The sequence below is a fragment of the Monopterus albus genome, unplaced genomic scaffold (assembly GCF_001952655.1).
Source record: "Monopterus albus unplaced genomic scaffold, M_albus_1.0 scaffold3.1, whole genome shotgun sequence".
NCBI classification, from domain to species: domain Eukaryota; kingdom Metazoa; phylum Chordata; class Actinopteri; order Synbranchiformes; family Synbranchidae; genus Monopterus; species Monopterus albus.
Window position 1 is genome coordinate 1,634,399 of NW_018127883.1, and position 13,065 is coordinate 1,647,463.

A 13,065-nucleotide genomic window follows, 5' to 3' on the forward strand; every position below is an offset into this window, starting at 1 on the left:
ATGGTGCATGTTGTCAATGAGACAGTCGCATCAAGTGTCGGTGACACGTGTTGGACTGCATGTGTTACAAAGTGGAACAACTTAAAAAAAATAATCCATTCATTTAGGGTGCTATAGGGCATGGGCTTTAACTGTGGAGACGAGGCTGAGGTGTTATTTACGCATTTAAAAAAAAGAGTTTCCTCCTTTTTTCACCACTGGCCAACCGCCAACTTCACTGCTTAAATATCAGTGGCATCACGAGTGTTGTAAATAGAACCGTTTTCTTAAAAGTGATCAAAAATAAGGTTCAGAAACATCTCAAGTGTGCAAAATAACAGAAAAATAAAATAACAGTAATTAAGAATGCAAAAAAATGTAAGGTTGAGCCATTTGCCATAGCCTGACATACGTCCACCTCACACTGAATACACACACACACACACACACACACAGGGCCACGAGAGAGAGAGAATGCTAAAAGACAGCAGCTCATAATGCCCTTCTCTGAATATATTACCCATAATTTTGGCAAGATGGTGGCAATTACCCATCTAATCGGCCAAGCCGCTTTTTTATGTAAAATGACGTTTTTTTTAAAGTGCATAACAGTAAGATGATTACGGAAACCCACCTGCCCAAGTGCCAAGTGTCTGTGCGCTTGTGCGCGCATGTGGAAGATACAGGATTAAACGTTGATTTGAGTTATCGCCATCTTAATAATATGTACGTTTCATAGTGTGTAGATATTTAGTGAGTAAGGAAAAAAAAGTGTTAGAGAATGGCCCCATTTAATTTCTTCAGGACTAATCTAACGCACTACTGGATACAGAAAGGAAGTCATACAAAAAATATCCTAAAACGCAAGGAATAATCTCCATTTATTTCACAACATGGTTCAGCAATACAATATCAAAACGTTGTTTTTACTGTACAAAGAAGAACAAAGTAGATTAAGAAACACTGGAGCTCACACTTGTGCTTGAAGGATGTGTCCATGTGGTGGGAACACGAGTGAGAATCACCAAAACTAAACATAAAGCTACAAGGGTATTTTACAGTTGACAGTGTCTTGATTGTCCCCCGTCACGCGCTTTATAGCAAAAAAAAAGGGAACTATTACAACAAAGCGTCATCAGTCCACCGTGAATGGATGACAGAACTAAACAGGTTTCCCAGTGAGTCAATTCATTTACTCAAGCACGCCAGTGTATTGCACATCAATGTGTTATCAGTTTTGGAAATGTAAATTAAATCAAATAAGTGTGATGGCTGATACGCAGACCTGCGCCTTTTGGCCGCTCTTTTTTTTTTTGTAAACAAGGTCAGTCCAGTAGTAGTTAGGGTGTAGAAACCGGAGAGAAACTAAAATAAAATAGAATAAAATGAGATAAAGTGAAATAACATGAAATAAAATAGAACATTCTTTAGGCAGTATAAGCAGGAGGACTCCTGAGGTGATGATTTCATATTATAATAATAATAATATGGGGCTTGAATTGTTGGATCATGTGTAAACGGCATCCTTATGGAAAATGACACAATATAATTTTGCCAAAATAGGTCCACATAGGCCTGACAGTGTCTCTTTCATTTTTTTCTTCATTATGTCAGTTGTATAAAAATATTTTCTTTTTTACTTGACTTTGGAAAGAAACACCAACTTGTACCCCAAAGCTTAGGTATTTTCAAACCGGTCTGAGCAGCGGCACAGGTGTGACGATGGAATGGGAGTAGTAGACCCCTGGGTGCGGGAAGGTGAGCAGCGGCTGGCTCACGGGCACGTTGGCAGCGGCGCCTCCGCTCTCAGAGGCCGAGTTCTCGTGGTAGAGGATGGGCACTCGGACTATCCTCTGCGCCGCGGCGTGGCTCAGGTTGGCAGCCTCCAGCTCCGCGGCTAGCTGTCTTTTCCACTTGTTCCTCCTGTTCTGGAACCAGATCTTCACTTGAGTTTCCGTCAGGTGAAGGGACGCGGCCAGGCCGGCCCGCTCCGAGCTGCTCAGGTACCGCTTCATGTCGAAGGTGGACTCCAACTGGAACACCTGGCTCCGGGAGAAAACCGTGCGCGTCTTCTTCTTGCGGCAGGGCTTCTTGTCCTCGTCTCTCTTCTTCCACTCTTCCAGATCGTCTTTTTTGGTTTCTTCTGCGTCGCTCTCCTCCAGGATTATCTCGTCGCCACTTTTGTTATTATTGTGTTCATCAAATTCGTCGTCGTCTTTGAGGTCTGGTTCGGATTTGAGTACCAGGTCCGGAGAGTCTCTGTCCGTGCCCGAGGTAGGAGAGGAGTCTCGGGCTCCTGCTTTCTCGGTGACTGAAATGTAGACACAGGGAGACGTGGTCAGAAATACTGCGGCCTGATAGGTCTGGGCTTTTATTACAGCCTGTTGCTACAGGACAGCCTTTTGGTTTTTGGGCAAAGTTAAACTGTTCTAAATGTGCCACAAAAAAATAAACATGAACAGTTTTTAGAGTTTAGCACGACTGACAACATTCTGTTCAAATATATTAAAATTAGTTTGCCCTATAACAGCACTTTTAATAGACCAAATATATAAAATATTATAGGCTTGCTTTATTTCTTGGTTTATAAAATTAGCCTAAATTTGGGTTTTACAACAGCTCTCATAATTAAACATAAAGACATGGTAGTGGCAGTCATAGCAGCGTGTTTTAAATCCCACTTGCATGAGTCTCACAAAGGCAGGTAAAAAGTGTCAGTGACAGAGCCTCTGGGGTAAGAGGTTCATAGTGAGCACCAATATACAAATCAAAAGCACGCTGCGCATCGTCACCCTCATCCGATGATTTGATGATGTCTACTTCATTTTATGCTCAGTGTGTCACTTTATTGATCTATTATCCCGCGTCCTGTCATAACAAAATAGGCCTTCACAGGAGACAAGGCGGCAAATCACTATACACTGAGATGTGAGAATGAATGCATATTACTTCCGATCACCTTCACCATAACACGCAAACTCCACTTTTATCGATTATGTCATAACATGCACAGGGGACATGTTCCTGAAAGCTCCTATAATGTGATGGTTATTACAAAAATAATGAAGTTTTTCTCTTTTATTTTAACGATTAAGAGGAAAAACTCCAACATCAAGATGGAAAGCAGAGACTAAATGCGTGATAACTGGTTTTATACTGGTTGTATCTATAGGCATGATAGTTTTTTTTATTTCTGTCTGCCCGCCTTACCTTCAGTTTTGTGTAGGTGGGCGGATGAGCTGAGGGTGTATGGGTACCACCACGCCGAGGTGCGCTCCAAGTAGTGAGCCGGTAGACTGAACCTCTGTGCGGGCAGGTCAAAGCGTGGAAAGTTGAAGTCCCCGACTTGGGAAAGAGAAAATCCTCCCTCTAAGGCCGCCTTGGTGGCAGCCAGTACGGGCTTGGGTTTGGACGGTTTGCTGTCACAGTTCAGCAGATTCTTAATGAAGAAAGGAGAGTCCTTGGCCGAAGCGCACGTCTCTGGCGTTGTCTCTGGCATCGTTGTGGTCTGAACGCAGAGGACCACGGAAGCAGGAATTAAAAAGACAAAACTGACTTAGGGACTGTCGATAACCTGGCCTTATGAGGTTCCTGTTTTATTCTCCTCGGTAATTTAAAGCGGAGGGATTTCACACCAGGGGAGCGCGTCAAAACACACGTCCTTCTAAGCTAGAAAAATAATAAAAACGTTTGAGAGGTAGAAAAACACGTATAATCATCGAGATGTCTCATTCCGAGCTCTTTCGTCAAAACGCAAACTGTGTCCACCGTGTCTGTCAGTCTGGTGTCTGATGCTAATGATGAAATAAAAATGTCATCCAAGTTAAATGCGGAAAGTATAGGCGATTGGGCATGTACAATGGCAAATGGGATTACGGGAGAGACGGTGAGAGAGAGAGAGAGAGAGAGAGAGAGGGAGGGAGAGAGAGGTGATCCTCCTTTCTCTGTGCTCTGGCTGCAGGCTGTGTGTGCTCGCCTGTTATTGGTCTCATATAGTCCAATTAGGCAGCAAATGAACACAGGGCTCTTAGCACCAAAAAGGAAGGCTTGGGATAAGCGACGTCACAACACACAACTAACATTACACTCAGACACGACATGCATCGGTTGTGTGAGGTTACAATCCAGTGTTTTTTCATGGTTAGTGCTACATTTTTGAACCACTTTCACTGGACTAGGAGCTAACCTTCCAAAAACCATCATCAAAAGCTGTGCTGCCTATCTTCAGGACTTTTAAAACAAATAATAACAGCATGTAGTCCTGTGCCTAAAGTTTGCATTGCTTATCCAAAGCCTAAATGTCATGCTTTTATACACTGAGTAATTTCAAACGGATTACAAAATAAAATAAAAAAATCCTATTATGTGTGTGAGAGAGATGAACGAGCCAGCCATGTAACAGGCTATTCATCAGCACAAAGCACCTCTACCGTCATGCAAACTCATAAAATACAAATAAACAAATGGTGCAAAAGAAGTATCAGCATCACTTTTTGAATCAGTACGTTGCCATCTTTAGCGCAGAATCATTGAAACGTTTTATCCTAAGTTGACATTATAAAAAGTGAAATAGGCTATAAGTAAGGTTGTGTCGTCACCATGCCAGCACCACTAGGTTACTAGTCAAAACAAAACATGAAACAGGCCTGAGATCAGGCTGCATTCTGCTCGACGTGTCACCAATGGGGGATTAGATTCATATTTCTCATTCAGTGATTTTCAGCAAGGGTCACTTGCAAAAAGTCTGTGGGTCGCACAGTAATTTATTCCTCCCCAATCGATTTGGTTAATTCATTCCTCTGATTGCGCTCTTTGTAAATGTGCTATGTATATTCACTCATTGATATTAATTGACTTGTTAAAAAGCAGTCCATTGTTTGGAAGCTGTTGTAGAAGAACGAGGAGACAGCGCCCTCTATGGGCCATGAGGATGAAATGCAACCGTGTGGAAAGTGTTGGTGCTTGTTCATGTTGTGGGACAGAAATGCATTTGGAGACAAAAAGAAATACATTTTAGGTCAAACTTTTAGGCATGTATAGTGTTTCTGGTAAAATTTAGGCTAAAGTCTTTACAGGGAATTAAAGTAAGTCAAAGCACTGTCTTCAAACCTCAGTTAGTGAGCTGTTCAAGTGCTGATGTCCTCTTACTGTAATATAAATACGTTTCCTCACCTCAGTCACTGTGTCCTATATTGCACGGCACTGAGGGGCAAAATGTGTATTTCTGGTGAGGAACTTTTATTTCTACAAAATCCAGAGAATTTGCATTAGTCCAATATTTGTGAATATTTGAAAATGTTTGAAACATAGACAAACAGAATAAAAACTTGTATTATTCTATTACTTTACTACAGAGTACTCCTGAATCAGGTGCCAGTTATGTTTAAATCCTTTAAAGCAATTTGCATATTGCCACTGTGACCACCAGAGCTCTGTTCACACTGGTGTAGCATTAAAACAACAGAGCCTAACTTTGGCAAATAAAAGCTGTCAGAAACACATCCTGGTTGAAGTTTCACCCATGTCTTTGCAGTATGTATATTATTTATATACCCCACAACACTATGGAAAACTGAAAAGAAATTGCAGCTAACTATTCTTGTTGTCAACGTTATATTTTCGATCACAAAATAACATTTATTTATAAGAGATTCACTTGAACAGAACTTGTAGAAGTCAAGAAAAAAATTACAATTGAACATCATAAGGTCATAAAAAATTAGAAATTCTTGTCCACGGTGAAAGAACCACCTGGTATAACTGAGTATTTACTTCATAATATAAATGGTGTTAGTATCATTGGTAGCTTCAGCACAATTTACTGAACCTTCACTAACCCCATACACACAGGGCTGAATATCTGTCAACAAAGCAGCTGATGACACATCTTCTATCATGCTCCTATCTTAAAAAATACATGTGCTTCTTGTCAAAGGTAAATAGACTTGTTCGAGGTTACTGTGAATAATTTTAAACATTTAAGTCGCAATATTTCAAAAGGAACAAAGGTGGGCTCAGGTGGATAATGTAGGACATTAAACACAAAGAAGATGACGACCAATGAACATGAGATAAATATAAATATAATAAGCTGTTCGGTGTGCAGATAAAACCGCTCTCTCTGTTTAATTTGAGCCTTGGACATATGTGAATCTTATAGGTATTTAATATTTTGACCTGACTATGTTTGAATAGTCAAATAAAGATTTCTGGAGAGCACAGAAATATTTACACTCTAAATAGTACTGCTATAATGGCAGTTCAACATGATTAAATGGGGATTAAAAAGATAAGAACACATCAGATAATAAACAGTACAAACTAAGATCCTGTAGTGTGTACTTTAAAAATAGGCATTGATTAGAAACACACAGTAGACATTGCCCACAGGCCATATAAGCCTTCTGATTGCTCCATAAGTCTATTTTTGTTGCTCCTCCGGTAGGTTACTATGACTTTTATATTATTTATTTCAAAGCACCCAGATATTGATTATTTCACAAGGAAAAATGACAAATGGCAGGAGGGAATGACACGGTCAGCAAGTTCTATTAGAGAAATGATAGTGTTGCTCATGGTTTGTTAAAGGTCCAGTTTAGATACTTTATAGATTTACATCCATCATCGTCTAATGACCCATTTGATGAAAAAAAAAAGTGCTCTGGTGACAACGGCTCTGTGCAGCCAACTTCACTTTGTAATTGCTCCCATATTAAATATAGATTTTTGTTTTGATATCTTGTGAGAATTTTTTTCTGTGGGTCAAAATTGTGATAAAAGTCATAGATGCAATGGCAAAAACCCAGAGGGAGAAAACTGAAAAAAGAATGGGGGAAATAGGTGGGTATGAGATTTTAAAGGTGGAAGTGCGAGTCTTTGCAGTGGTTGAGGATGCAGCCTTTCCAGATTCTTTACTTAAGTAAAACTGGTACTACAGCATATAAATAAAGATATCAAAATTAAAAAGTTCTGCTAATGCAGAAAAATTGCAATATATTATATTATTGTTCATTCATGAATATGTAAGTAACATTTTACTTATAGTAAAATTAAAGTTCTGAAAGCATAGAATTGGTCCCTGTCAGGTTTATACCACCATATATGATATCGATACATTATTATTGCTAATGCATTTATGTTTTAGCAGGATTTTACTGTTGGTCAAGATGAAGCTAATTTAAAAAATATGATGTAATAGTTTTATTTCTAACAGTGTATCATATTTTATAATAGTAAATCATGTTTTTAATATAAAATTTTAATCTATAAAGTAACTAGCAACTAATGTCAGATAAATGTAGTGGTGTAAAAAGTATAATATGTGCTTCTGAAATGTAATGTGTAGTAGAATGAAATGGAAATACTCAAGTAAATTACAAGTACTTCAAAACTGTACATCAGTAAATGTACTTAGTGACTTTCCACCACTGGTTCTGAGTCTTTGTGCGTTAGGAATCAGTGAAACTCAATAAAAAATATAATTTATCTCTCTTTCAGTAACAATATTGATGCTTTGTTGTTTTACTGTACTTTGTTATGGCCGCCTAAACAATCTAATGGAATGAAATGACTTAGGTAAACACGGGTGTCATCTGATGAAACACTATCCATGCATGTAACCTTTCTGAGTATGTAGTTTTACTTTGGTGTGAGGAACTGAAGCAGAGAGTTTGCACAGAACCCTGTTGGACAACAAGATCTGTTGGTGTCAGGCTGCATCCACACAGCATATCTCACTGAACTCTGTCCAGCCTGTGTCCTTCTTGCACTTTTAACTGGACACTTCTGTTGGGATGAGCCATTAAACCAATGAAGGCCACACTAAGATTGCTTAGATTATAGTATTGCATTTAACTTGTAAAGGAACTGGTGGCCATCCACTGACCCGGCAAGCTTTAATTGGGATTGTGGAGGTATTGATCGCAAGTGGCCAGGCGAATCTTGAATTACAGCCTGATTAGCTTTTACTCGGCCCCTTGCACCGGCCAATCGAAGGAGCTCAATGTCATTCAGGTTGGAGCACTTCAGCAGCCACTTGACTAGAAGGAGTCTTGTTACTTTCTGTGTAAACAGGAAACATGTATTCAACATGAGGATACCAACTCTCCTGACAAATGTACAGCAGTCACATGGGGCTGTATTATTCTCTTAATGTATGATTTATCACTTTTAGAAGTCATTTGAAAGCAAGTAGCCTAGCATGTACCTGAAACGGGCACATAGATGATGTATTCTCATCTTTTTGAATGCTCTAATTGTATCTACATTCGATCACTTCTTTTCTTTTTTTGGTCCTCAGCAGGGATGATGACCTCTGTAAGGTTTGGATGGAAACAGTCATAGGAGCAATGTTGCCTTTTTCTCTATTATGAACAGCTTCATCCAAGTCCTCCAGGCAGCCAGGCTCAATATAAACCCTCTGCACTTCCAAAAACTCTGCCCTGGATCGTCAGCTTTTACCCAGCCTGCCTGTATATGTCATTACAACTCGGTAATCTGGAGAGGGCAACAGAAAAGTTCTCATCAGTGTCAACCTGAGATATAGATATGGGCTGGGTAACAAATGGCCAAATGCACAGGCAGCAGAGCAGACCATCAATAAAACAATTTCTTGTGTCATAACAGCCACGCTTTTCCTAAAGCCAACCTTTCAAAACTTTTCCCTCTGCAAATCGCTGCAACCCCACCATTAGAGTCCTGCCTTGTGAATTTAATGGATTCCGTACAAATAATATTCCACCATAATGGAAAAGGTTGAAGTCACTGAAGACAGATGAAGTCATAAACACGTATAATTGAGAATCAAAGACCGATAAATTTTAAACTGCTATCCATTTTCTCTTTTTAGATGATGATCTATGTCAGTGCAGCAGCAGGAAAATGGAGAAGATTATGGGGGAAAATTATAACTATAAATTTTCTAAACATACACCTTGATTATGCTTCGATTTTTTGGAGGGAGGCAGGGTGAGGGAGGGGGTTAGAAAGAAGGCTGGGATTGCTGAAAGCTTGCTGGCTAAATGGCACCATAAAATAGGTTCCCTGCTCTTTTGCCTGCAGAGCGCAGGCATGCCTGGAGGTGTGATTTTCCCCCCTTTAATGGGGGAAATGAATTGTGTAATTTATTGCAAACGTGCACAGAGTGAGATTAGATCAGCATATCCCATCAAAGGAACAACAATCAATCAGCCTCTAGTTAACAGCATGAAACACATAAACTAGGGCACCTAATAGCTTTCCAATTTAACAGATTGATAGACTTATCCGGTCCTAAGGGATGAATTAAGAAAACCGGGTACTTTCACACAGGCACTGGCACTTTTGACAGGACCTTTCCCCCCTCTGGCTTACTTACCATCTTCACTCCTGAATATCAGGATAAGGTTAACCTGAAAATAAAGAAAGTCACTTTTCCCTCTTCTTTTTTCTGCCCCTCTTTGTTTGAGAAAGCACTCCAGAACTGATTTGTTATTCAAATGAGGCGGGAGTGGAAGTGTGTCAGATGTGGAGAATGGGCTCATTTTAATGACCTGATTATCGTGGGTCATTTGGAACTGTGAAATCAAGGGAGCTATTCAAAGCCACTTAACAATATCTAAATGTGACCCAGGTGCCCCATTCAACCAAGGATGTAGTTTAAAAAAGGACATTTTGGGAAATATGCTTATTTGCTTTCTTTTCTGAGAGTTAGATGAGAAGATCGATTCAATTCTTGTGTGTAAATATGTAGCTGGACTGTAGGTCTGTGATTTAAAAACATCAGTAACTTTAAAGCTCACAAATTTATAGATTATATGTTTTATATTTAATTTAAACTAAACTGATCTGTAAAAATAATAATCAAGGTTGCCTGAGAATAGTAGGTTCAGCAACTTCCTATATGTTCATATATGTACAAACAAGTCTTCAAACTAAACTGACTGTACTGATTCATTATTTTCACTAACCGAATCAGTAGCTTTTAGCAGTGGTGCTCCCCTCATTGATAGCTGGTACAGCAATGTTTTAACAGAGCAAAATAATATGAAACGTCTACCTCCACAGGAGGCAGCAAACACTGTCTTTAAAGAAACGCATTTAACACAGCTTAACTGGCTGTAAAGTCCCTTGAAGTGCTTGGCTAGGAACCCAAAGACTTTGACCTAGAGAGCCGATGTAATGCACACAGTATCACCATATCATCTTGTCTACACCCACAGAGACAGATGATCTCTGTGTCACTGGATAATTGAAGTGCTGTTCATATCAAGGATGTGATCCTGAGAGGGATGAGAAAGTGTCATCTTAAAGGCCTGTGAATAGACCAGAGGAACAGACTCAAGTGAGTCCAGAACCAACAGACAGGGTGTATCCACAGCCTCCCCACAGCTTCAGTCTCTCAGACTGCAGCCTCTGACCTATACATGTGATTGGTGTGCTCACTCTGCTGTGACAGGCCTACACATCAAAGAGGAACCAGATTTTCTTGCCAGAATTAAGTACGTGATGAGCCGGTGTCAATTTTGTCTTGATTCAAGACACTTCAGGAACTGGACTGAGATCAGCTCACGGGTTGGGGATGAGCCAGCATTGATTTCTGATGGATCAATAAATTGACTAATGAATAAGAGCCCATTACTAACCAATCAAACTAATAGCACTTTAACTGCCTCTTTGTTTCTTCTTTTCCATCAGCTTAACAGAACACACAGGAGGCTCGATGCTCCAAAACTGACGATTATTGTAGAGGAAATACCCAAATACAAAGCAGGAACAAGACTAAATTCAGCAAGAGTCTCCCTCTCCAGGTCAGAACAAAAACTGTGTTTTCCTACTTGACACTAATACTCATATTCTCCTTGTGGACACAACTCCACTGACCCTCTTGTTTGGTGTGTGAGTAGAGCAAGAAGCACATGATCACAAAGAGCGGCCAAACATGATTGTCCCCCTCCTCATGACCTGACGGTAATTGGGGTTTGTTTGCTCTCTTTTCTCCCTCTTATGTGTCGCTGGGTGGTAAAGAGTGCTATTACTGTCACCTGATTAGTATGGCTCCTCTGCCCCTTCCAGGAGCTGTAAGGACTGCCTAATGAGAGGAAACTTGAGAGGCCTGCACCCACACACAGACACACACACACACACAGGAACTTAAACATAGTGTACACTGACTGAGACAGATTCATTTGTCCTGCTTTTAGTTTATTTATTGCTTCTAGCATTAAGTAACCTACATCTGTCCTGTTGTCCTTCTGTGAAAACGTTTGTTTTACACTTGTTTTAGCAGAATACAGTAGCACATTCAAGTACTTTTCTTTTTTGTAGATTGAAAAATAAGGGCCGCCTCAAATAGCTGGTGTCTCCATACTATATTTGGCTATGCAGATAAAGAAATATATGAATACACAGAGAGATGCATTATATGGCACATAGTATCTATATGAAATGCTCCCCAGAAATAAAAAAATAATCCGAGTCATATCATTATTTTCCTTCATCTTAAATAAAAATGGGATGCATATGAAGGACCAGTACCAAACCCTAATAGATCTTTCAAAATTGCTCTCTTAATACATCAAGCATTCACACCAGCCCTTGACAACTCTATCTTCTTTACATCTTAACACAGCCCAGAGTCCTCAGGGCACCCAGGAAAATTAGCCATTTAATAGCAATAAATAACTGATTCTGACTCAAGGGGACTTCAAATCAGGCCCTCTCGCCCACAATCACACAAAGAGTAGCATCAAGATTAACACCAGCCCAACACAGCCCAGTCAAGTGTTTTTGACTGAGATAGCACGCCATATATAACACACATTTCCCTTCTATTCATGTACACACAATACCCTTATAACCTTGTTAGAATGTGACAGCTTTATAAAAACTCGGACACAGTCTGTGGTGCATTTTTTGCTTATTGTTGTTTTGTTTAGAAAATAAGCATCTAATCTAATGTATAAGAGGAATCAACTGAAAACAAAGAACATAATATTGTATACCAAGGTTACCTTCAGTTATAGTGTGTAACTATAAGTGCATGTACTCAAATGCAAATTTGAGGTAACTGAGTATTTTCATTTCATGCTACGTTATATTCTGATTCCGAGGTGGAAATAATAATAATCAGACAATATATTAAAAAGCACTCCCATATGCTATTTACTTCACAGGGAGCACTTTTATGTACTTTTTATGATTTAAGTACATTTTGATAATATTTCTTAAACAGTTTGCTTAACTGATATTTTAAATACAACACTTTTATTTTTAATTGAGTATTTTATATGGGAACGTTGCTACTTTTACTTAACTGAACTGTTGCTTCCTTTAGCACTGGATACCAACAGGAATTTCTTCTACACCAAGATGATTCAGTGCTGCTTCAGACTTTTTTAAACCCATACAGCATTGTTACATCCTAGCATTTAGCTTTTATGTCAATAGCATTCCCATTAATACATTCTTCTTTCCTTGTTTTTCTCTTTTTCCCTCTTTGATGGTGTACAATGTTACAAGCACTTATATTAGTCAAAATGGAGCATTGATTATTTGCAAAAACATAAGTGCAAATCAACACTGCAGAGGGACAGATGAGAGCTGCCTACCTGTGCACACACAGGAAAAGGGGGCAGTTATTGACCAATTGATCTGATGTGAAAGAGGGACATTATTTTTCTCAGAGTGGAAAAACCTTGACTGTAAGGTTAGCAATCACTCCACCACCTCACCTCCAAATACAGCTACCTCTAGCACCCAACTGTGTCCTCAATCTCCACTCCAATGGGTTCAGGTATGCAACTTTTCCGTCACCAGTGTCATGTATTTGGCTTTCTATTTCACTTTAATAGGGGAGAAATTGGCAACATATTCTTTTACAGCCCCCTGGCACCATTAGAAGGCCTGCTGTCATTTGGATTATGTATGAAAAACTATTTCATGCTTACTTACATTTGCTGCTTATTTTCCCCTAGTGTGACCTGCAGCAGATTTAGTTCCATTTTGAAAGCCTTAAAGCCAATTCTTTATGTCTGCAGGTCAGCATTCTCGATTGAGTTAAGATTGAAATACCAGCGTGTAGTGGGAAAGGTATAGCAAGAAGAAACC

The 13,065-nt window shown here is 39.5% G+C and overlaps 1 protein-coding gene across 1 annotated transcript; it reads right to left on the minus strand.

Annotated features, from left to right (window-relative positions):
- Positions 1–943: 943 nt before the first annotated feature.
- On the minus strand, positions 944–3,847 carry hmx3a (H6 family homeobox 3a). Its single transcript, XM_020597282.1, has 2 exons — positions 3,190–3,847; positions 944–2,290 (listed from the first exon to the last, which is right to left on the minus strand). The coding sequence occupies exons 1-2, from the start codon at positions 3,476–3,478 to the stop codon at positions 1,668–1,670; spliced, it is 912 nt and encodes a 303-aa protein (XP_020452938.1). The 5' UTR covers positions 3,479–3,847; the 3' UTR covers positions 944–1,667.
- Positions 3,848–13,065: the final 9,218 nt, after the last annotated feature.